This window comes from Eulemur rufifrons, chromosome 19 (genome assembly GCF_041146395.1).
Source record: "Eulemur rufifrons isolate Redbay chromosome 19, OSU_ERuf_1, whole genome shotgun sequence".
NCBI classification, from domain to species: domain Eukaryota; kingdom Metazoa; phylum Chordata; class Mammalia; order Primates; family Lemuridae; genus Eulemur; species Eulemur rufifrons.
The window spans coordinates 46,635,138-46,661,388 of record NC_091001.1 but is presented as its reverse complement, the minus strand read 5'-3'; the positions used below and the strand labels follow the sequence as shown (position 1 = coordinate 46,661,388).

Here is a 26,251-nt window from a genome sequence, read left to right as displayed (position 1 = left end):
AAATTAGAGAAGTGACTTACTTAACTAAAGCACACATTTGTGCTCAGACATACCCTTGTTAATTTATTTTAGATCATTGTCTGAATCTAAAGTATTTTCAGTTCTCAATCCAGAATGGCTAAATTTATGATTCACATGTCACTTGACAATAAAAGATCATTTATGATTCTGAGAAGTATTTGTTGTGACTAGTGAAATTTTACCTTTTAGATCATTTAATTCAAACTGTTAAGAAACAATTAGGTCTTATTTATGTCTGGTTAAATGACAGTGTTTTTATACTTCGGGTGCTGGAGCAGGGTCTCCATGGCTGTGGAAGGCACGGGAGGGTTTGGTTACATCTCAATCTAAAAATCAGACAAAGATTTATTTCTTATTTCTGCTATGCAATGTCGGCAAGTTGTTCTGCCTCTTTTCCTATTCCTGAATATTCCTTATTGTAAAAATGATATTTTACAAAAATTTTAAAGGAAAAAAATTCACAATCTTGCACTTTAATATAATAGTCTTCACATTTTTGTCTGTGTTCTCTTTTCAATCTTTGTTCATAAATGCATATATCTTTATATACAGCTGATTATAAGAAGCATAGGATTCCATACTTTATAAATGCCTATTAATTTATAGTTTTCCATGTTGTCACATAGACTTCAGAAGCTTCCTCTCTATTGACTACAAGTTCATCCATTGAGTTGTCTTCCCATTATTTCCTCAGCCATTTCTTTTTCTTTCCTTTTTTTTTTTCTTTTGAGATGGGGTCTCATTATGTTGCTTAAACTGGTCTCAAACTCCTGCCCTCAAGAGAGCCTCCCTCCTCAGCCTCCCAAGTAGCTGGGACTATAGGTTCATGCTGCCGCGCTCGGCTCTTCTTCAGTCATTTCTCCTATTGTTGGCCATTTAGGGTTTTTCTAATGTCTGCTTTTTAAGCCTTGAAATTATTGAGTTAAAGGGAATGGAGTTTTAGTGGCTTTTGATAGGTGTTACTAAATTCCTTTTCAAAAGATAATACCATTTGCAATGCCGATTAAGTTATTTCACGTGTTATTTTCCAACCATGTGAGGATTATTTTGCAGTTTATTGCCACACATCCAAATCCCTCCTCTCCGACCAGCGAAGCACAAGTACTGAGGGTGAAGTAAGATTTAGACGTGTGTGTGTTTACATTTACTAGGAATGTCTAGGTTTCAGATATTGAATTCTACAGATACTCTCTCACTGAGAAACAGAGATAACTGACTTAGCTCCAGGCCTCAAGTCTGGTGTTAATTCCTATTTAATAGCCTGATCTTGTAAGAGTTTTGTCACAAACCCTGAACAGTAAAGTGAAAACTTTGATTTTCTGTTTCTATGATTGCAGACGTCTGTCCAGAAAGAGGTAGTTGATGGAAATGATTCCTGCTGGTCTAGTTGCACAGGTCTAAGTAGGTACCGAACATGGAGTCAATAAGGAGAGTACACTTATGAGCCCATCACACCCGGAGAGAACAGTTTTGGTTCACAGTGCTGGCAGGGGCAGGGAGGTGTGCCATGTTGCTTTTCGTGGAAAGAATTCTGCTACCATTGCTGGAAGTTGTTGTGCAGAAGGTCGCATTCAATAAGCCTGCAGAGCATTTTTCTCATCATTATTTGTGTGACCATTACTCAAAGTTGTGTAGAATGAAGCAAAGTGTTTTTATCCCCAATTTTATACTGAGACTAATTTCAGATGGGTCAAATGACTTAGCCAGCATCACATAGAAGCAGAACCAGAACCAAGTACGAGTCTGTTTTCAAATCCAGTGTTTTTTGAAGTTTTATTTTCATTTTAAGCTACTTAACTATTTTAAAACATGTCATCTGAGGGTAGAGATCTCTCAGTCAGCATCCTCAGCACAGATGAAGGGAAAACTAGATCAGTTGCCTTGGCAGTTTTCCAATGTTGACACTCAAATCAGGATACTCGGGATTTCTAGATTTAATTTATGTTTCCTTCCAACTGCATTCCTTAAATAAGCTAGATAATCTCCTGATCTCACTCTTGGACTCTCTGGGTGCATTCTCCGTACCCGTGGGCATGGGAATGAAGGTCTGTGGAGGCACAAGCCCACGCTCACGGGGGAGTCATAGCTCAAGCTGCACGGTGGGCCCAGTCTGTCCTTGGGGGAGTTGTTATTTTAGTTTCTCTTTGGCCAGTTATCTTCCTTAGAACAGTGCCTCTTTAAATGCTTTTTCATTTGGCAAAACTTTTAAAATTTTCTCTAAACGGAATACTGTCAGACCTCTTTTCATATTAAGGTGGTTGTTTCTGTAGGATAGCAAATCATGCTCAAAGAAAAGACCTTAAAAATTCTTCATATTGGCATGCAGGAATGGTAGCATTTTAGGTGTGGAAAGGAGCTTCACAATTACCCAGTCCAACCCTCTCATGTTACAGACAGGGAAACTGAGGCCTGGTGACTTGTCTAAGATCGTTAACGAGGTGGTGACCAAGGAGGGACTCCTGTTGCTGTTTTTATGACTGCATAGTGAACCTCAGATGTTTGCTCTTCTTTTAAAAAAGTGGAACAGAGAAGACAAAAGGGAAAATACTCAATTCAGAAATCAGAGACACAAAATAATTATAATCACAGGAGCACTTTACAATTGCGGAGTCCTTTACAGTTTATAAACTCTTAAATACACAGAAGTATGAACTTGTAAAATAAGGTTTATTTGATATTTTATGAAATAGAGTCTTAATTCACCAATATTTTTGCCTCTTTATAGTACTACAGTTATTTGTTGTGAGATTCTGAAGTGATTTCTGAATTATCAGATGAAGAAAATTATAAAGTGAGAAAACCAGACCTACTGGCTTTATTTTATTTCAGTTGTGATCTTTTAAAATCTATTCAATGTATTTTAACTAGAATAATTCATTCATTAGGTAAGGCAGCTAACATGGAATTTTCTGAGTTTACTTAACAAATTTTGCAATTTCCTTAGCCCTATATCTAGTATTTTTATTTCATGTTTTGCTAAAGAAAAAGGATTTGTGGATTTTGATAAGTGCACACAGTGGATTTTAAATCATCAGGTTTTGATAGGGCAAGGAGGTCAAATGAATGATTTAAACTAAAATTTACAAGATTCTTTAAATTTGAGAGGCAGGTTCTTGGGAGAAGGAGGCTATTCCAGAGTGGCCTGTGTATCACTGATGGACTCCCGAGGATGGGATTTATTGCTTATGTTCTGATATGAGGAAACAGAGTAGTGGAGGTGTCTTGTAAAGCAATGATCACATGTGGGTTGATAAAGATAACAAGAGAAGTTGCCTTTACCCAGGTCCTTCCCTAGGTGCTGTCCTGTTGTCATTACCCTCACAATAACCTTCAAAGAGGTGCTCTTTCATTATCTTAAAAATTACAGATGAAGAAACTGAAGTTTAGAGAGTGTTGGTAACTTGCTCAAGGCCAGACAACCAAGTTGTAGCAGAGATGAATTCAGAGTCAGGTCTGCCTGGCTCTGAAGCCTGTAATCTTTCCATTGCACTTTTATTATTATACTGAAGAAACTCTGATTAAAATATTTTTCTGCTTTCTTTGCCAATTTATTCCAAGATCTCACCATTTCCTTTTTCTGGACATGCTGGGCAGGGAGTGTGAGCTCTTAACTCCCCTGCCTCTAACCCGTGGCTGGGCTGCACTTTTTCTTGCTCCCCGTTCCTCCTGCTTAATCAGCACACAGTGGGACCACACATGAGCCAGGACATTAAACAGGCCTGTCCTCTGACTTGGCCTGACTTTTCCTCTTGGTGCTATGAGGACAAGCTCTGGAGTAACTGAAGTGGGTCTCCCAGGAGCAAAGGCTCCCCACCCCCACGGGGTGCACACCAGCAACTTTCAGCTGCCCCATTGTGCTTAAGCAGCCTGTGACCTGCACCCTCACGCCAGCCCCATAGCGAGAAAAGCCTGTTTTCATTTCTCCTTTTGCCGAGCCCATCTGGATAGAGCAGGTGCAAGTCTGGCTCTCAAAATAGAAGCCTCCGTTCCGTGTGACGTGGCGCTGTGGAAACCCCCCTGCTGCTTCGCCTGTTGTTCAGATTAATGAAACCATGAAGGTCCCTCATCGTTCGTTGTGGCCTTTTCCTCACATCCGTGGCACCTTTCGTTTCTCAGTTGACCTCTCTAGTTTCTTCCTTTGTAAAATACAGGGCTTGTTCTTTGTAACCTCAAGGGTCCCTCCTAGCTTTGATATTCTCTGTCCATGTTTCTGATTAGCCTCAGATTTTGGAATTTGCCATTTCTGTCTTGTTTACTTCTCCTAGTGATGTTATTCTAGCAGGAATAGCTGGAACTAGAAATTATTCTTGATGGTTAAAGCACATCATCCCACCATCTTGACATCCCATTTGCTCTAAACCAGCAACCCTCTCTAAAGCAGCTGGTAAGCACCACCTAAAACCTCTAATAAGTGCTGATGTATGTATGCTTAGGATCACAGAAAACAATAGAGGTTCAATTTAACATGTCAAATCCCCTACAGCCTCATACTGAGTCCAAGGAAGGGAGACATTCTAGGAGCTCTGATGATAGGCCTCAGGGATTTGTCCTGCTACTTCTTTGGGAAATACCTGGTTCTCCCAAGAATCGGTCGGCCCTAATGGAGGCACATATCCCTTCAAGAAAAAGCAGTATCAGCTGTCAGCTTAGCACATGGGTAATCCGGGAGGTGATTTACGTTTTACTTTGGCATATGAAGCCTTCATTTTCAAAAACTCTTCCCATGGACTTTCCTTAAAAAGGTTTTGAATTTTCTGGAACACAGGGGCTCCATGCAATAACTACCCTGTAGATAGTAAAAACATACTTAGGGCTGGGCCTTCCACAGCTTGAGTAGGTGGGCTCTTGTTAAGGGAAAGAACCTGAGGAGATGTAACACAACTGGGACTCTCAGTGGTCTTCCGGATTTCAGTCTTATTCAAGTCATTTCACTTCAACCTTGTGCAAGCCAATCCAATGCAAACTAATCCAATCTAACTAGTACAAGAAATACTGGGGTGTTTGTGCTAATGAATCTAATGATCAAATCGTTCCCCCTGAAATAGAAGTTAACAAAACAGCATGGCTCTTGTTGCCTTCTAGTCTTCCCTGCCACCACAGGGAAGCCTGGAGCGCTTTCTCTCTCCGTGTGCCAACATCTCAAGGCCTCCTTGTCTAAGTTTGTTTGGGAATGTAGAGTACAGGAAGGAGAAGTGGAGGGAGAGCCCTGAGACTTGACTTCTAGTCTTGGTTTAACTTCAACTGCTAACAGTGTTGAGTAAGTCGGTCAACTGCTGCAAGCCTCAGTCTCCTTATTTGTTAAAATACAGAGGTTAATTTGGTTTTTCTGACCACTTCTCTCCAGTTCTCGTAGTCTATAAATTTATGTGACTTTGTCTTCAGCTCTTTTCTCCAATTTTTTTTTTGATTAATTCTAATCTAGCTCCAATCACTCTGTTACTTTTAGTTGGCTCTTTTCTGAGCATTAGTACCCAATTTGTATTATTATAATTTTCCTTTTTTTGTACCCTTAAAAAATTATTTTTGGAAAAGATTGTATTTTTTGTTTTTTTACAGACTCCTTGAGGATGGGTGTTGTGATATTCATGTGCTCGTATTTCCTCACTGTGCCCTATATTCTTGGGTCCCTTGTCAAAACAATATATTTCTTGGTGATTCTATTCTTTCTTTAGACTCTTTCTCATATCTATAATGCAGTTGTAACTGAAGAGTAAAAAATTATCAACATTTTAAATAAACTCTGGAATTCTTATAAAGCTAATATGTCTTTTTAGAGTAAATGTTGGAAATAATGTCACAAAAAAGTTTTTTTAAAAAACAGATTTATTCTTATGGCTAAATGAGATTGTTTGCCAAATTTTCTGGAAAGAAACACACAAAAAGTAATTTCCAGTTGTGAAAGAGCAATAATTCCAAGTCAGGGAAAATAAGCAATTCTTGCATGGTCAACTCAATGAACTCTTGCCTATGGTCGAACCACTCTACCCCAAGTGGACTAAGCCTCTTGACTCTTACTGTAAAGGACTACTGTGTGTATACAGAGGTGGCGAGAGTAGCCACAGTGCTAGGAAGGGGGTACTGTTGGTGGATTTGGGCTAGCTTATCTAGACTGTCATGTGAAATGAAAATTTATTTTTAGCTGGCTTGCTCCGGAAGGTGCAATCTCCTATCCCTACATGAAACATTCTTTGGAACTCAGGGCAGCATGGAGCAGGGATGTTATACAAGGACGGAAGAAAAATAAGCAAGCCAGTCCCTGAAGTCATAGTTGGACAGTGGATTACAAGTGCAGTAGGACTCTTCAGGGAGGCCTGGCCCATCGGGTCCAGTGGTGGTGTTCTAGGCGGATGGTTGTGTGGAGCAAAAAGCCTCAAAATCAGAGGAAGTGTATCTGAGATAACTTTTCCACTTGGGCAAGTTTCAATATTTCTGGTCCTGTTTGTTCATGTGTACACTGGGTTAGTAATGTCACACTCTGTGAGTCAGTGCATCCAAAAAACAAACAAACACAATCACACACGGAGAAAAACAACCCCACAGCCATCCTTCAAGCATATATCAATCATCAACAAATCATTTACTCATTCACTGGTTTATTTATTCAGCACAAGCTTCTGCAACCAAGGCACTGTGCTTTGTGCTAAGCACTGCAATAAGTATAAAATTGAATAAAGATCAATGTGCAAAAATTCTAGTGCAGGTCCTCAATAAATGGTAGGTGAATCATAAACTGAAGCGTAGAAATAAAGAGTGACTTTCTGTAGATCCTCCAGCTACTGTTGTGATCCTCAAATGTTGTTTTGGTACAGTTTCTAAGGAGAACTGTACCAGTTTCTAAATAATGGACAAAAGGCCTGGCCTTTTAGGAGCTTATATTTTGATAGGAAATACAGACAGAGATACTTGGAACTTACACAAATCAAATACACACGTGATGGATGGTGTATGGTGAACACAGTGATGTGGGGAATCAAAGAAAGAGTGAAGTTTCGGTGAAATCAGGAGAGTTTCTCATCATTCACAGATGATCTCTTAGGGGAGGTGGGATTTCTTTTTTTTTTTTTTTCTTTGTTTTTTTTTTTTATTTTTCAGTTATTTCTTATTTCCTTTTTATATTTTTATTTTCTTTCTAATTTGACACAACTCTTCTTGCTTAGGTAGGATTTCTTTAGGTCAGCTGGAAATAGGACCAAGCTTTCATTGTTCAGACATACCTGCAGATAAATACATAGCTCATAAGAGTTATGAGGCTAACAACTTTGATAGTGTTACATTTGATAAACTATTTGTGTCTCATTATTTTGGCGTATGTCATGAATCTGACAACATGGGTGACCATGCTGTTTGCAACTAGCTGTCATATCAGGTAAGCCAGTGAAAATGTAAGTTTTAGGAACTTGTTTAATTTTATTTACCAACACTTACTACAGAATATAGCACTTGAAAGAAGCACAGTCCTTTTTCTTATACAATAATTAGAGGTGACTCTATTTCTGAGCAACAATGTTCAAGTTGAGGTTGAGGGTGGAGAGAGCCAGTTGCAGGGGGTGGGAAGCAATCCAGACGGGAGCCTGTGACTATGAGCGTGTGTGTGTGTTGGACTGGGGCTGGGGAGGCTCAGATTGTATCATTTTTCACACATGTCTGTTTAGCCTCTCCCGTATCAAGGACTTTGGGTTTTTGTAATCAATTTCAGAGGTCTTGTCTGTGTCCTCAAGCATTGATGATCTTAAAAGGATGGGTGGAGGTGAGGGGCAGGGAGACAAAGACAAGCTCACATAAGGGCATGGAGCTTCAGAACCTTCCAGCCCGTTGGCTGGAGTGGCTCCTTCCACTACAGCTGCACTCCAAGGAAATCTTTCCATCTCTGGGTGGGCTGCTCTGGTTAATATATCAGTGGAGACTCTATAATAAAAATTATACCATCTAGCAGTGGGGCCCTGGTACAGTGAGTGGCAGACCAGCTGACGAACATCTCAACCCACAGCAATTGTCAGAAGCCCTCAGCCAGGACACTCTTGGGCAGGGTCTCTATTAGAATTCTCTTCGGAGCCTACCCACTCTCTTTGTTTCCCTCCATTCTCATTATTTCCATCTCTATTGTCTTGTGTCTGTCAGATCTCCTTCCTGTTCTCTCCCCTCTAATTCTTTTAAAAACTTACTTTAGTTGTACAGGCAATGGAATTAAATTCTAAATATTAATTTGTTAAATAAAATGCTGCACACACTCACACCCATGGAATATATTTTATTTCTTAAAAGAAAAGAAAAGAGAATTTGGAGTAATATAGAAGACTGGGCAGATTATTTGTTTGGATCAGTGTTTCTCAATCCAGAATTTCCTCATGTCTAGATATTGCGTTTGGTAGATGACAAAAGAAAATACATTTTGGAAACCCACATGTGAATTCTTTAGAGTACAATGGCATGTACAGTGAAAATGGAATGGGAGTGGCTAGGAGGTACTTCTCATTTTATTCAGGTCCAGGGAGCAGATTTGAGCTTTGACGTGGTGACTGTGGCTCTGAAAGTGTTCAAGGTGAGTGTTTGTAGATGATGGTCAGCCCTCAGGGACAGGGGCTGCCATGCCTCCTCTTCCTTGTGCACCTTCCTTCATCTGCCTCCCAGCCTCTAGCACATGAACCAGCTGTTCATAAGTGTCTGTGGGATGAAAGAATCCAGGAATACATGTGGGGCCAGAGTTGTAAGAGACTTGGTTGAGTATATTTTGATTTGAGTATATTTGATTCCCAACATTGTTTACCTACTTATTTTCTTATTCTCCTCTATCTGTGATGTTAGTTTTTTCCTTGTTATTTGTCTCTTTGCATAATGAAGGGGAAAAAAATAGTTCCAGTCATGCAAGGACTTCAGTAAACATGCCATCACTTACCTGCCCATGAACCAAGTGGGTGGGAAGGCAGGTCTAAATTGTCATGTAGTTCAAGAAGGGTTTGTGATGTCATAGAATCCAGAGACTCTTTTGCCTCAAAGAAACAACACACACACTTGACTCACCATCCTCCTGGCTGGGAAGACAGCTGGATGATTGGGCCACTTTAAATTATATACTGATGACGGGTGCTGATGATACACGTTTCTTTGTTTTCAGTATGAAGTATGAGTCTTCTGGGAAATGCACCTTCCACCTTAATCTTGCAACATTTGTAAGTTCCATTATGGCATCAGGCAGGCTTGGCTGAAAGGAAATACACTGAACTGACCTGGATCCTTAGGCCTGTGGGTGAGGTACAGTATCTTCAAAGAGTGCCTTCGTGTTTTGCCTCAGTTTCTTCATCTTTCAGATTGAGAGATTTTTCTCACCTTTACATGTCAAGTAGGTAAGGATGAACAGAAGGACTGTAGTGTCTTATTGCATATTGGAAGAAATAAAGGTTCAAGCTAAACTTAAAAAGAGATTCCTTGTGGAATTACTACAGGGAGAGTATCTGCTGAGTTCAGCTGTGGAACCCAAGAACCTGTTAATAATTGAGAATATGAGAAGGTCATGGATTGAGCACATACTCTGCACCATGCCCTATACTAAGTGAATTATATGCAATATTTCATTTACTGTCCAGTGATGTTGAGATCAAGGTTTTATTGTTATTGCTTCATTATAAACGAAGAACCCAAGTCCACGAAGGGATAAATAAGTTTATAAGTGATGAATTTCCATGGGAGAGCTCACTAACACTTGGTTTCCCAATTGGAGGGCTGGAGCATTGGAATGATTTGTGAAGACACCCTTGGTGTTATGTAATTTTCAGGTTGGCTAACATTTGGGCAGGAGGGTGAAGATACGCACCTTCTCTGACCTCCCACATGTGGTGGGTGCCCCTCCTGTGTGCTTCCATAGAATTCTCCAGGCACCCCACTCCCACCCCATTTCTTCATGTTGCAATTTCTAGTTACTTGTTTCCACCTAGACTGGGAGCTCCTTGAGGTTGAGAGCTCTGTCTTGTCCACCATGTTAACTGTAGAACTTAGTATAGAGCCAGGCACATAGAGATGCCAATAAATTCCCATGGAATGAACAAAGGTGGGCGTCCATACATCCAAGCATACAAACAAGTTTTTCCTATAGTAGCTAGTGTTGTTTGGTGCAGAAGGGCAAACAACTAGCCATATGACTTGAGTAAGGACCAACAGATGGGTGAATGGATATGTGGGTGGTTATATGCATGGGTGGAAAGGGGATGCAATAGAAGAGAATGCTTCTGTCATGGGCTCTAGGAAGTTTACTGAAATATATTCTGAAATGTTGATGTATACAGTTCATCCTGATCCTTCCCAGCCTCTCATCCCCAAGATGACCAAACTATTCAACGTAAACTGCTTCTTGTTGCTCTCAAATACTTCCAGGGCTTCTCTGGGCCTCATGAAGCACTTGCTTGCTCACAACTTCTTCCTCACATGCAATCTGTATGGGTCCTGTTACCATATCAGACCCCTTAGAGGACACCGACTGTTCTGGGCTGAGATTTTCCATGGGAGAACCCTATGACTGGAGATGGGGCAGTGGGCTTAGGTGAGGTGATATCAAATGAGCTTGGGGTTGGTGTCACTTCCATCCCAGTGCTCGACACAGCCTTGGCCAGGTGCTGTGGGGGTCCCAGATGCACAGGCCTTGGAAACTTCTGAAAGGGCATAGAGCTCTCCACCCAGCCTGCTGGAGGGAGGATGGGGTTGAAAGCAACAGATGTGCTCAAGGTTCTGTTTTCAGTTCCCCAAAGGGTCTTCTCTTTGACCAAAGCAGTGTGACTGTTGCTATGACAGTTGCTATCTTGGTCCCTGGGACTCTCCCACATAAGGTAGCATTACTTTTTTTAATCTTTTTGGGCCAGTCACCATGAAACTCAGTAATAATCAAACTGGGGTGGGGATGGCTGTAGGCATTGTTGGGGCCTGAGATTGTGATGGTAGAACATGTTGGGGTATCAGGAGGGACCTTTGGTCAATAAGTTATTTTTCCAAACTAGACCAACACTCCTCCTAGTTGTCTTAGGCTTGGTTGACTACCCATTTGTGCAGAGGTTCATGGATTCTTCCCCTGAGATGTTTACATTTAGCTCATTATTATACCTAGTAAAAACATAACAGATAGAAAGAATGTTGACCTCAGATTTCAAATCTGTCTCTAAGTGATCAGGACCAGTCATTCAATCTCTGCTCTGGAGTCTCCTCAGCTGTTAAATGAGAGACTTTATTTCTAAGCTCCTTTCTCACTCTAAGATTCACTGATGCTTTGCCCCTGAAGATGGCAACCATGAATAGCAGTTATTGAGGAACCAGCACTGTGTTTTAGAGGAAGGGCTCTCAATCAGGCTGCCTGAGTTTGAATCCTGGTTTTGGGACTTATTGTGTGATCTTGGATGTGGTATTTATTCTCTATAAGTCTTAGTTTCCTTATCTGTGAAAAGGAACTAATACAAGTTAGCCCAGGAGGGATAGTGACATGGAGGATTCAGTGACATGATGCTTGTCAGTGTTGAGACATTGTATCCATTACTCCTATCATAGAATAAAAACTTGTTACAAGTTGGTATGTGCTGAGCTGCCAGCAATTTCATAGAAGGTCTCCTCTATGCCTATTTGTTTCTTACTTTGATCATCAACATTTCATAGCTGTGTCATAGGTTGGGGGCTCTTTCTGATTTGCTCTTGAACCCATGATAAAATAAAAGCTTGTGAATTTTCTTGAGAAGGAGTCATAGAGAGGAAGCCCTTATTCACCATCCAGTCCGACCTTCTTGTTAGTTTTAAAGGAGCTGACTGAGGCCTAACTGTCACTATTACGAACCAACATTACTGAACCTACTATATGCAATGGGCTTGACAACCCTGGTTTAAGTCGTGATTCTGCCTCTTACTAGCTCTGTAATTTTTAATGTGTTACATAACCTTTCTTAGCCTCAGTTTCTTCATCTATGAAACAGGCTAATGCAAGACACTTCAGCGTGTGGTGTGAGGGTCAAAGGGGGTTATAGAGGTGCTGGCAGATGTCTCCCCACTCCATTGCCACCTCCTCTCCGCTATCTCCCTTTTTACTGTATGCAGAGAACCTTGCAGCTTCAAGGACACAAAAGGTTCCAGCCAGAGTTGGGAGATAGAATCTTCTCATAAAGAGAGAAATAAGTTTGTGGTACAGGTAGTAAGGGCCATTCGAATCCTGAGAAGAGATTGGCAGGTGGATGGAGGAAAGGATAAGAGGTGCTGGGGAGAGACAGGGCAGAGGGAAAGAGGGAGAGAGAAAGGAGGACATTGTGTATCCAGGAAAAATGGAGACGGGGCAAGGCGAATGGGAAAGAGGAGAGGGAGGATGGCAGGTGGGGCAAGACATCAGAGAGGCAAGGCGTCTCTGAACAGCAGGGGTGCCTGCTGGGGTGCCTATGGGGGGGTGTCTTTTCAGGGAAGGAGTCAGCAAGTGGAGCCCCAGGGAGAGGAATGGGCAGGTGGTGAGTAGACCCTCCTGCAAGAGTCATTCCTCTGCTCCATCTTCCTTTCTCTTAGTGTCATCCTACCTACACTAGAGACTTTATTTGCTTACTTCAATCTACAAGGTCTTCCCGAACTTCCAAACCCATAAAATCTAAGCAATATACATTGGAGAAGTCACGAACAATTCCCAGAGCATCTGTGGACCTCTCTGCATCTGTACCCTGGACACTCCATTCTCTTCTGTTTCTATGGGTGAGCCCTCTGTGTTCCTAGCTAAGGGTGACACCTCCACCTTCACCCACCAGCCATTTTCTCCTCTCTCCCCTGCAGCACCAGGAGTGCCCTCTCTGCTGGATCATTCTCGATTTAAAACAGACCCTCTGTAGACCTCATTTCTCCTTTCAGTTATTGCCTCATTTCTCTCCTTCCCTTTTCCAATTCTCTCCTTGAAAGAATTGTCCATGCAGTCTGTCTCCTATTCTTTTTGGACCTGTTCTGATCTGACTTTTGCCCCTGCCATTCAAAAGTGAGCCCCCACGTGGCTAAATCCAGCGGCCCACCCCATATTCCTAATCTTAGTTGACTTGTCATTAGCAATTGACATAGTCGGTCAGTTTTTTCCTCTTTGTAGCATTTCTTCTCTTGGATCCTAGGATAACAACCACTCTCCTGATTTTTCTTCTCCTCCTCTGGCCAATCCTTTTCCATCTTCTTTTCTGATTCCTCCTTATCTTACCAACTTCTTAATATTGAGGTGCCTTTCAGCTCAGTGATTGGATTTCTTTCTCCATACTCACTTGCTAGGTGCTCTCTCCCAGTCTGATGGCTTTTTACACCATCTGCATGGGGATGACACACATTTATGTCTCCAGCGCTGGCCTCTCTCTTCTGAATTCCAGAACCTTATAGCCGGTCTCTACCTGGTTGTCTGACAGGCATCTCAGACTTAATGTGTCCAACGCAGAGCTCCTGAAGCTTCAGTAGTCAAGGCAATGTCTATTGGCATAATCATGGTCAAATAGATCAGTAGAATGACATAACTTAGAAATAGACCCAACTTATATTTTCAATTGATTTTCAACAAAGGTACCAATGCAATCTAATGGGGAAAGGAAAGTTTTCTTAACAGTGCTGGAATAGCTGCATATCCATATGGAAAAAGTGAACCTTGACTCTTACCTCATACTATACACAAAAATGAATTCCATATGGATCAAAATGGAGCTCCTGGGCTGGGCGCGATGGCTCACACCTGTAATCCTAGCACTCTGGGAGGCCGAGGCGGGTGGATCGCTCAAGGTCAGGAGTTCGAGACCAGCCTGAGCAAGAGCGAGACCCCCGTCTCTACTAAAAATAGAAAGAAATTATATGGGCAGCTAAAATAGAAAAATTAGCCGGGCATGGTGGCGCATGCCTGTAGTCCCAGCTACTCAGGAGGCTGAGGCAGTAGGATCGCTTAAGCCCAGGAGTTTGAGGTTGCTGTGAGCGAGGCTGATGCCACGGCACTCTAGCCCAGGCACCAGAGTGAGACTTTGTCTCAAAAAAAAAAAAAAAAAAATAGAAATTTATCCTCTCACAGTTCTGGAGGCCAGAAGTTTGAATCCAAAGCGTTGGCAGGATTGGTTCTTCTGCAGGCTCTGAGGGAGAAACCATCCCACACCTCTCTCCCGGCAGTCCTTGGCATTCCTCAGCCTGCAGTGGTGTCACTTTAGTCCCTGCCTCAGTGTCACATGCCATTCTCCCTGCGTGTCTCTGCATTTATCTCCTTCTCCATGTAAGGACACTGATCACTGGATTTAGTGCCACTCTGATCCATTATAAAGCTTTTTTTTTGTTTGTTTTCTTTTTTGAGACAGAGTCTCACTCTGTCACCCTGGGTACAGTGCAGTGGGGTCATCATAGCTCACTGCAGCCTCAAACTTCTACCTCAACCTCTGAAGTAGCTGGGACTACAGGTGTATACCACAACACCCAGCTAATTTTTCTATTTTTAGTAGAGACAGTGTCTCACTCTTGCTCACACTGGTCTCGAACTCCTGAGCTCAGGCAATCCTCCCAGAGTGCTAGGTTTCCAGGTGTGAGCCACCACATCTGGCCTGGTATAAAGTTTTTAAAAAAACTTTTTATTTTGAAAGAATTATAGACTCACAGGAAGTTGCAAAGATAGGACATAGAACAGAGGGGTCTTGTGTGCCCTGCACCTAATTTCTCCTAATGGTTACTTCTTACATAATTTAGAACACAATACTAAAACCATAGTACTAAGGATTTGACCTTAGTACTATGTCTGTGTATAGTTCTGTGTCATTTTATCATGTCTAGATGTATGTAGCCACCACTGCCATCAAGATACAGAACTACTCCACTACCTCAAAGATCTCCCTGTGATACTCCCTTTATGGTCCCATCTACTCTCCTTGCCCCACCATCCTTAACCCTTGGCAACCAGTAATCTGTCTTCCATCTCTATAATTTTGTCATTTCAACAATGTTATATGATAGGAACCATATGCCATGTGACCATTTGAGATTGGCTTTTCCCACTCAGTACAGTGCCCTTCAGAATCATTCATGTTGCAAGTATCAATACTTTGTTCCTTTGGATTGCTCCATAGTATTCCATGGTGTGCACGTATCACAATTGGTTTGACCATTTACCTATTGAGGGACAAATTGGTTCTTCCCAGTTTTCAGCTATTACAAATAAGGCTGCTATGAACAATCATGTATAAGTGTTTGCGTGGACATAAGTTCTCATTTCTTGGGGGTAAATGCCGAGGAGTACCATTGCTAGGTCATGTGTTAGATCTATTTTGTTTAGTTTTTTTTTTTTAAAGAAACTGATGAACTATTTTCTGGAGTAGCTGTACCATTTTATATCCCTGCCAGCTATGTATGAATGATCTGTTTTCACTGTGTCCTCACCAACATTTCAGTATGTCCTCATTTTGACTTGATTCCATCTGCAGAGACCCTATTTCCACATTTGTGGAGTTGAATATATCTTTTTGAAGGTCACGATTTCAACCCACAACACTTATCTTCACTCGGTTGGGTCATGGCGGGTCTGGCTGCAGAGTTTTGCCTTCTGGGAAGACACTTTGAATTCATAGCTGGATTGTATATGCCCTTGATTGTTAAATTTGGTCCCCAGGGATGGGCAAGAAAATTGATGTTATTTGAAGGAACATTATTGAGTCTTTCTTAACTCTACTCAGATCTCCAAAGTTTCAAAGATTTGTTAATTAAAGAACATTCTCAAGAGGCAGAATGGCAAGGTGTCTCCCTATCCAGTTTTCCTGAGACTGCCCTTCCCCACTGCCCGGTACTGACAAGGGAAAGGAAAAGAGAGCAGGAAAACTAGATTATAAGTTAATTGAGGGAAGGGATGCTGTGTTAGTTATTTTTGCACCCCTGTCAGAGTGTAGGCTGAGAAAGGTGCTTAGTAAGGTGTGTTGCATGGGTGAGTAGCTGAGAGGGGCAGGGCCAGGGTGCCCCACAGAAGGGGGGAGAGTCAAGGTGGCATTATATGTGCCCCCCAACACATAAGCTTTCACATGTGGGTTCTCAATATTCTGCCCTTTGTCCCCTTGCTGAAGGTCTGTTCCATTCCATTTCTATATATTTGTGCTTCTAGTTAGCTAAATGGAGGAGGAGGCCCCAGGAAAATAGCACGTCCGACCCCTCTTCTGTTCAGCACCTTGAGCGCTAAGTGGCAGAATAGTACAGGGCTCCAGAGAGCAGAGTTGGGCAGGTAGAGATTTGATCTTGGGCCCTCAACTTACCAGCTGTGTGGCCTTGGCCTTTTACTTATTCATCTCAGCCTCTCTTATCTGTAAACCGGGTTTAAGGCGTTTCTTGACGTGAACTTATTTTGAAGTATAACATATATAAGAAAAGTGCACAGGTCATAATTGTACAACTCAATACATTTTCGCAAAGCAGCACACCCCACATTAAGGAACAGAACATTATGAAAACCCCAGAAGCCTCTTCTTATCCCCTCCCAGCCATCACCTCACCCTATTCCCAGCCAAGAGTAATCCCCATCCCAATTTCTAATTTTATTTTTACCTGGTTTGAACTCCATGTGTATTCAAACTTACAGAATGTATACTTTGCACTTGGTTTCTTTTGCTTAACATTTTCTTTATGAGATTCAATTATGTTTTTTGGTATAGCTGTAGTTTTGTTGATTCTCCGTATTAAACAGTATTAAACACACCATAGTTTAACAACCGATTCTACTGTTGGTGAACATTTGGGTTATTTCCAATTTTTGACTTTCATGAATAAAGCTACTTTGAACATTCTTGCATACATTTTTTTGGTGGACAGGGACACAGTCATTTAGGAGTGGGATTGCTGAGTTACAGAATATGAACACCTCTCAGATTTATACAACCCGCCTGGCATTTTTTAACCTCACAATGTAGTGAGAATTAGGTTGTGGGAAGTGCTCAGCATGGTCCTTGGCAGAGAGGAGTCCCTCAATACATTTTTAAAAATGTGATGAAGGCATACTGTTCCATTAAGTCCCAGTACCATGGTGGACTTAAATGTTTCCCTAATCCTTGTTCATTTAGTTTGTTCCTATTGTTTTTTTTATTTTATATCACATTGCAATGAATGACTGTCTTTATAGCTATTTTCTTCTTTTGAAAAATTTGCTTTGGTAGATTCTCTGGGTATGTTGAATTGCATCAAACAATATGTGACTGTAAGAGTGTAAAAAGGACTAGGAGGGCTTGCTAAGAAGGGGAAAACAAGAAAGCCAGGGCCCAGGGGAGTGAGGTGTGAAGACAGGTGGCTTTGTGGGTTTCAGGGAGGAGTATCTTGCAGAGGACAGTAGGGTAGGGTAGGATGGAGGATGACTTTTATAAATGGTAGCTCATTTTAGGGCAACTAAATATTTAGTTCCTTAGAAGAGAAACTGGGTAATTGGAAAAACAATGTATAACAACCATTAAATGAAGAAGGAGAGAGAAATCACAGGTGCAGAGATTCACTTTATTTATTCATTTTTTCCCCCCAAGTATTAGCATGATTGAAGCCAAGGAGGAGGAGGGGGGATGAGGCAGGGAGAGGGGCTGGAGGAGTGCACGAGGGGTAGATCACTTGTGGGAAAAGGGCCCACGGCCTAAGAGGGGAGGGACCCAGGCTGGGCCTGGGAAGCCTGTCCCTCTAACACTCTTGCTTATTGAAGCTCTTGGTGAGGGGTGAGCTCAGGCTCTGATGAGCGACCTCGCAGGTAAAGACATTGTGCTGGTTGTACTCTGTGGAGGGCAGCGTCAGGGTGCTGCTGAGGCTGTAAGTGCTGTCATTGCTGTCCTGCTCCGAGAGACTGTTCTGGACATCATCCGTTCGGAGAACACCATCCAACCTCCACTTGACGTCGATATTACTGGGGTAGAAGCCGCTTATCAAGCACACGAGAGTGGCACTTCCAGACCGCAACTGCTCCTGAGATGGCTGGAAGATGTAGGCAGATGGCTGAGCCTGAGCTCCTGGGGAAGGAAGCAGAGAGGATGGTGTTCAAGTAACAGAGAAGTTCTCCATCTGGGTGCATTGTTTGTGGATGATCGCAGAGCAGGTTAGGACAGATAGACAGAAAGCAGCATGTTTATCCTATATAATCGTAGCAATGAGACCAGGACGTATATTTATAAACTCGATGATTTTGAGTTTCTCCCTAGCTACCCGCTACCCCTTAAGAAAGTTCTAAATGGTTTTGTTTGAACTCTTGGAAGCCATTCTGAGGCCTCTGCATGCTTTTCTGACCGTACCTTTCTTTCCTTCAGCTGCGTTCCCTGCCTCCTGCAGCAAACTCCACGCTTCAGGCCAAGACACACAGGCCACTTCACCTGACCTCCTTTAGAAGTCAGAACAGGCTGTGGCCTCTCATTATGGAAGAAGACCAGGCAGTGGTGGTGTCAGGGGGAGCCTCTGTCGGTTTTCATTTCCCCTGTGCCTCTCCCAGGACTGTGCTATGACAGCAGGCACCCCAGGGCTTCCTTTGGCGTGGCCGTGCCAATCCCCCTGCAGAGTGGGCCCCACACCCTGCGTCTGTGTCTGCGTGGGTGTCCGCTCCTCTGCACTCTGTGATCGTGCCTGTAACTCGCCCACCCCTCACAAAGGCCTCCACGTGAGACCCGGGCCCTGGCCTGATGATCTGTAACCACACGGGGTGATTTTTGGCCAGATCAGGACGGGTCAACTGTAATCTTAGCCACCTGCCTAGGAGGAACTGGCTAACTTCATTTCTGACCTTGAGCAGCTGCCAGATGGCCTCTTAGAAATTGCCCCCCACCCCGCCCCTCCCCGGTGGGGATTCAAGCCCTCAGGTGGGAGAGCAAGAGTTAAAATAAAAAAAATCAAGAATCTTTTGGGCCGGGCGCGGTGGCTCACGCCTGTAATCCTAGCACTCTGGGAGGCCGAGGTGGGCGGATCGTTTGAGCTCAGGAGTTCGAGACCAGCCTGAGCAAGAGCGAGACCCCATCTCTACTAAAAATAGAAAGAAATCATATGGACAGCTAAAAATATATATATCAAAAAAATTAGCCGGGCATGGTGGTGCATGCCTGTAGTCCCAACTACTCAGGAGGCTGAGACAGGAGGATCCCTTGAGCTCAGGAGTTTGAGGTTGCTGTGAGCGAGGCTGACGCCACGGCACTCACTCTAGCCTGGGCAACAAAGTGAGACTCTGTCTCAAAAAAAAAAAAAAAAAAAGAATCTTTTGGTGGGAGAAGTCAACAGATAATGTGAACAGGTCTTCATAAATCTCAATGTTAATCAAGCAGTTCAACAGAAAAGACCGAATTTTTGTTTGATACTTTTTTCTCTTTTAACCTTCATTTACTAATTTTTTCCAAATAATTGAATGAAATAGGCTTGACAGCAAAATAACATAATCTTTGGAAAATAAGCAGGGGAGAACATTCTATAAAGATACTCTTGTCTGGGTGAATTCTTTATAGCTTTAAATTTTAAAATTAAAATATTAATATATTTGATATGGAAATTATTTCAAGATATCTTATTAGTTTTCAATAGAGTTTAAAACTTTTTAAAAGAGTTTTTTTTAAAGGCTCTAAACTCATTTTAAAATAGTTTAAAACAGCTAAGTAGTTTCTGATAGTTCTAAATTAGTTTTAAAAGAGCTTAAAAGGGCCCTAAAATAGTCTTATCAAGTTGTTGCAGACCAAAATAATCCTTCTGAACTATCACTTTTGAAATCAGCTGGGATAAACAACAGCAGCAATAACAGATTATTAAACTATTTTAGAGGTTATGAAATTAAAATGTCCAGACTAAAATTTTTTCTATCACAGAATTAAGGTATTGGAAAATATGTTTATATTAAGTTATTAATTACATTTATATATGATTAGGTATTTGGTACAACTGAAATATAATCCTACCCAGGCCGTTAAATTTTTGAAAATTAAAAATGTCACAAGTTTATCTCATTTTTTATAAGTTAATATACCTTAATGGTATTTAATGTGACCTCAGAGTGAACTGATGTAGACCTGAGTGGCCACATTGCTAGCATTTAAATTTGATTTTTGCTGGTGTGGATTTTACCCTGAGAGTTATATATATTTCTTTCTTTTACATTGAGCTCTTATTATTTAAATAAATTTGATGAGTGGTTATTAAAATAATTAAATAGCATTGAAAAAAATAGCTTTAAGTTCTTTACAATGCCCCTAAGAGAAATTTTCATTAATGGGATATAATAAACATGAATTTTACTTCTGAAATCTCTAACAAATCAGCCTTCTCCCTGTTTTTTCCATGTTAGCTCAGTGCCCATCACATTTCTATGCTCTCTCCGTTAAGCGGCATTATTTGTATCACTGTGTGTCAGGAAATCTGGCCACGGCAGAGTTAAACAGGCTAACGCGGGATTGCCGTGGCCTTTAGTGGCAAGGTGCACTGCCCCACGAATGTAGCGGCATGGCCACAGAAGTCATTCAAACACGAAAGAAGACCGCGGCCACATCTACAGATCGCGGCCACGCCTACAGGCCGCTAGCTTAGCCACGGCCTTCTTTGCGGAATAAAAATATGGATAACTAATAACTGAGAGTAATAAAAAAATATACTCTTTAAAATATTTGCTATTTTTCTACCACCGTGAGCATTTAAAAAATGCAATTATTTACTTTATTTAAACAAATTTCTTTGAAACTGAGCTTTGGGGAATAACTGTCTTTCCACCATTATAAGAGATTATTTCATGTTTAGTCTAATGTACAAATTGGATTTTAAAAAAGGGGTTATCTGTCAAGGCATTATTCCTATAGAATCTAACGTTTTGACAGTTTATCACTCATTTTAGACTCTAAAAATGACATTCCTGGTGATTTTCTAGTAAGCTGCCTTTTCCGCATGGCGAACAGATATACTTTTAAAAATTTCTCACTTATTGCTTAGTGCATGCTATTGATTTTTACAGTTATCTTATAAAATAATTAATTGGACAAAAGAGAGAAAACAGACTAAGAAATACATTTTTCTACTTTTCTATATCATATATAACGAGCAATAACCAATACAGTATTTGGCAAAAGTGAATGAAAATAAATTTACTTTTGCCCTTTAGAACTCCAAGGGTTCCTTTTTCATCTACATTATATTTTTTCCCTCTTAGTCATTTCATTTAGACTAATTTAACCTTTTTGTCTCCAAATCCATTTTTGGAGCTGAGTTTAACTTTTGCAACTGATGCTAAATTTAAAATGCTCCCTTTCACCCATCTCCATAAACCTCCTACTTAAGCCTCTAAAAGTTAATACTGGCAATTAGACCCAAATTTCAGAAAGCAATAGAGAAAAAGTACTTACATTTAATCTCCAATTGTGTCCCTTGGTGGAAGGTGATCCACAGTATTAGCTTAATTACTTTTCCCTCAAAAAAACCCCTTCTTTTTGCTGCTAACATCACTAGACTGACTGATACAGAGAAAATCCGGCAATTTAGATGCCGTGTCACTTGACTAGCTGCTCTTCCTTGACATGAACTGATTTTCAGTCCCCTACTCATCTGATTTTCTGGAAGAATCCCGTTCTCTTTGGAATTGATCTCAACTCATATCTCGACATGAAACCCCCTCAAATTTACAACTTCAGTAAGAAAAAGGATTGGAAAAGTGCACTTACGTTTGATCTCCAACTTGGTGCCTGCGCCGAAAGTGAGCCACAGTGAGGACTTTTCCACTCTCCCCTCAACAAAAACCTCCCTTCAAAGCCAATCATACGAGATCGGCTAATTCAGAGAAAAATCACTTATTTCTTTTCCATTCTCCCCACAAATCCTATTCTCCTTACAAACTCAACAATTTTTCTGTCTGCTCAACTTTTCAGTTGGCTATCTCCTGGTGTTCTGTCCTCTGCTTTTGGGTCACCAGGAATGGTTCATTTAACAAAAGTATCACAAACTTACACAAATGATACAATGGGACCAAAACTTCACAAATAACTGAGCACAGATATACTTACGTTTGATTTCCAGCTTGGTCCCTTGGCCAAAAGTGAATCACAGTGATTCGCTTTAACTTCTCCCTCTACAAAAAGACCTCCCTGAAAGGGCAGTAAGTCCCCTTTCCTAGTTCAATTATTTTGATTTAGAAATAACTGAAATTAACTTAAAAACTTTTAATAACTTAAAAGTTAGCCATCGGCTAGCCTCCTGTGGAACAATTTCTTCTCCTGCGTACCTCATCTGGGAATGAAATTTGCTATATCCCTGACATCCAACTAACAAAAAACACACAAAAAGGAACAGAAAGCAAACCAATTAGACCAATTAGAAAGAGTGAAGCATCAGTTGGAAAAAATACTTACGTTTGATCTCCACCTTGGTCCCGGCCCCGAAAGTGTACACACAATGGTTCCCCTTAACCTCCCTCCTATACAAAAACCAAGTCCCCTCTGACAATTGAGCAAGACTCCATCTAGAACATGTTGTTATACTCCCCAGTCAATTTCCAAACCTGTCACTTAGACAAGTTATTCTCACCCAATGACTGAATCTTGCTTGCTCTTAACAGAAAACGCACAATTCTCAAGTTTGCCTATAGACTTCAACTTTGTCTTTGCACTGGAGGATGTCAGAGTCTGGTTGCAAAGAGTCAGCTTATAGATCACTTCATAGACACAGAGACCATAAGACACAGACAACCAAGAAAGGAAAGCTTGGATTTTACTCACGTTTGATTTCCAGCTTGGTCCCTTGGCCGAACGTCCACCACAGTGAGAGCTCTCCATTGTCTCGCTGTATAAAAACTCTTCTCCCCAAAGAGGAACAGAGCCCTGGGGCAGCTGCTGAAGCTTAACTCCCTTTTCGAGCAGATGTGGAAGCCCTGGGGCTTTTCTGACAAAGCCTGTTTGTTTCTCTAGGTAAGATCTAAAATCCTAGAAGACTATATTTATGTCTACGGCCTGATGGCATTTTTTTTTTTTTTTTTTTTAGCAACTTGCCACCTCTGAACTGCTTATAGTTTATTTATTTTTTGGAAAGTAGAGTGAATGTAAATTACAAAGAAAGGCAAGCAAATTTTAAAAATTGCCACTTCTTTATACTTTTTCTTGGGTTGGGGTGGGGAGCTTTTGCGCATGATAAGCTTCATTCAATGTAATTATGGAACTCTCAGTGAGAAATAATTAAAGATTGTCTTCCTATTTGAACTTCTCTTTTGCTGTGATGTTATTTCCAAATAGGCAGACTAAATATGTATCAAATCAAGGCCCACATCTTTGAAATGTCGTTTGGAGTTTAGCTATGAATGACATGTGAAACAAAAATGAAGATCAACAGAGTAGAAAAGTAGACTTTGTTTGGGTGGTTGGTCTGTTGTCATAGGACAGGCAGAGCTCAGGTCTTACTGAGCTGAGCCGGGTGCATGCTGTCTTTAGAGCTGCCATGGAGTCAGAGCATGCCTTGTTTCCATAGCAACCCCATCAAGGACACTGAAGACCACGTTTTGTTTTGAGTCCAGCTTCATTTATTGCAGTCTTGTTTATCTCTGAACCGTCCATCCCCATCTCCTTCCATACATTGCTCCCACCACCCTAAACTCCTTACATTTCTTCTATGGCCTCTGGCTTTTACAAAATATTCCCTCCGCTTGGAAACACCTTGCCCACCTGGGCTAGCCTGTGAATAGCTAATTGTCTTTCCAGATTCAACTGCAGAGGGGCCGTCTCTCAGATTATCCCCAAGCAGGTAACCTGACTTGCTGAGAACAGGGACAGGTCACTGGGCCTACAATGCCTAATTGTTCTTACCTGCTGTCAGATTCTCTCTTACCCTACCAGATTGTGAGTGTTTTAATGTTTTATTTGTCTTTTATTTGGGAGGCCCCACATCTTCATTTGGCAAATGCTCAACTAACAGTTTCAGAATGAATGGGAAAAAAAAAAAAAAAACTAACAATGAATAATTGAAAATCAGTAAACAGTTCAGAAGTGATAAATTATAATAGATCAAAGGCTGATACTGACCACTGTAATAGTAAGTTTTACGAGAGAGATTGTAACTCACTGGGAGCTTTGCTAGTTGCCTTGAATAGCAGAATAAGCAGTGGACACACGCAAAGCCCTGACTTAAGCATTAGACAAGGTATCCCCGTAACAAATACATTTGTACCCCCTTAATATTTTGAAATTAAAAAAAAAAGCATCGGCAATAGTACTCACCAGAAGTTAAGGAAAGAAAGGGATCAAGTTGGAGGCAGAGAAAAGAGAAAAATTGGCAAGTGGAAAGTACGTGTATAAAATAGCTGTACCAATTTTGGAAAAAAGTAAACTCTGACATTGCCTATATTCTCAATATTCCTGTGCAATGTGTAAATATAACTTTTTAAATGGTATGTGTACACATGCATGAGTTTTATCAATTAAATTCTTTTCTATAATCTTTAAATTGAGAGTGCCGAAAAAGTAAGAGCTTTCCTAGTTCTGCACAGGAAATACTGTTTCACAAATGTAGGAGATGGAGGGGGGGGGGGAATAGAACATAGGAATGAAAAAGATGGCCTGGCTATACAAGGGATATATGTTCCCAAGTGAGTAAATTGGAGATACAGTGTGGATAGTGCAACGGAATGACTATTTTATGGCAGGACTTGGTACTAATAAAAGATTATTATAAGAACCATTATGGAAAAAACTATTTTACTGATCACACACAGCAGTGATCTATAGTAATGGTTGTTGTGATGTTTGTTGTTGTAACATAAAATATGTTGCCGAGAGGTGGTTGAGATCCTTAGCATGTGTGTGGTTTGTTACTTGAAAGCAAAGGACGTCTCAGTAGCATCTGTGAGGCTTCGCCAGGGTCTACCATCCTCCAGTGTTCATGATGGACATTTGAAAAGATTAGTTTATTGAGGAAAGGCACAGCGTCAATAAGACAGTCTGAGAGGTTCTTGGATGTAATATATAACAGCGATGGAAATAGAACTTCCTACGGAGTATTCCAACAAACTCATCACCGAAGCTGCTTTCCACCTGACCCTCAGCAAAGTTAGATTTTCAGAATAAATTCTAAACTGCTGTGGAGAGGAGACAGAGGGAGAGGGAGGGAGAGAGAGAGAGGAAGGTTGTGGGGGGAGACAGAGAGAAAGAGAGCGAGTGCACCTCGGTGCACATCTATAAATAATCCTGAAAACTACTGATAAGCTATTTTAGCAATATTCCTCAGGTCTCAAATTTCAAGAAACACCACTTTTTGCTTTTTCTCTGATGTAATTAAGTAGCCTATTTGGGGAGGTTCCCTTCACATCAGTAACATACAGGAAATTACCCAGTATGTCAGGCAGGGGACACAATGGCAAAACCTTGCCCTCTGCAAGGTTTGAGGGCTGGTGGCTTCCCTACCTGGCTCTGGAGTATTTGTATCTGATATCCATCTTCAAGTCTGTGGTTCAAAGTTTTTTTCATCAGTCATGGGGGGTCCAAAGAAGGTGATTCTTTCAGCTGCAGCCTGACTTAGGATTGTAACTCTGTCATTTTCACTCCACGTATGCTGATACAGGAGGAGGAGAGGAGGAAATTCTGTCATTCACATCCAGGGATGCTCAGAACCTGATCAATTGTCATTCTTCCATCTACAGTGTCATGAGTGGATATTCGTCCTGGGTCCCCAAGGGGCAAAGCTGGCCCATTATCCAGGAAGGAGGGAATCCGAGGAGGTCGCTTGAGAAAGAGCTGTTTCTTTGCTGCTACAGAGTTGTGTCTGTTTCCTCTCGTCTCTGAAGAAAGATGTGCTGGCAGAAGCAAAGTCCTCTGCCTGGCCATGGGCAAATGTGTGGTCCATAGACATGACCCCGGATTCTGGTCCCACTCTGGAAAATGCAGACGCTCACCTTGTTTTCAAGAGGATGCTAGGGCTGCAGATATTTTTGACGTCCTTGAGTGAAAGAGAAGACAGCAGCAACTGTGTCAGGGGTTACTACCCTTGGAGAGGCTCAGCCACCAAGATTTACATATTGGGTGCTGTGGTTTCCGGCTCATTTTGCATGAGGGATGAGCCCCTCATGCTCTGCCCTGGAGCTCCCTGCCCTCCCCCCCGTGCCTGCTTGGCACCCAGCCCTGTGTCCTCGCTCATCTTATGGCAGAAAAACTCACGGTGGGCAACTACTGTGGTCAGGCCAGCTCTGGATGCAGTTGTGCAATTGATGAGTTCAGACTTGGTTTTTCAGACCCCCAGATGCCCTGATTATCCTGGCTGAGGCTAGAGTTCCAAACCTAAGAGACAGGAAAGGAAGAGGGCAGACCAA

General features: G+C 41.6%; 1 protein-coding gene across 1 annotated transcript in view; it reads right to left on the bottom strand.

The window, feature by feature from the left end:
• Positions 1-17,466: 17,466 nt before the first annotated feature.
• The window catches only part of LOC138399874 (immunoglobulin kappa light chain-like), a 51,656-nt gene continuing 42,871 nt past the window's right edge, over positions 17,467-26,251 (bottom strand). The window contains exons 6-7 of the mRNA XM_069494565.1: positions 22,680-22,715; positions 17,467-17,969 (exon numbers count right to left, since the gene is read on the bottom strand). Coding sequence (XP_069350666.1) covers positions 17,647-17,969; positions 22,680-22,715 — 359 coding nt within the window. The 3' untranslated portion in view covers positions 17,467-17,646. The remainder of the gene's footprint in view (positions 17,970-22,679; positions 22,716-26,251) is intronic.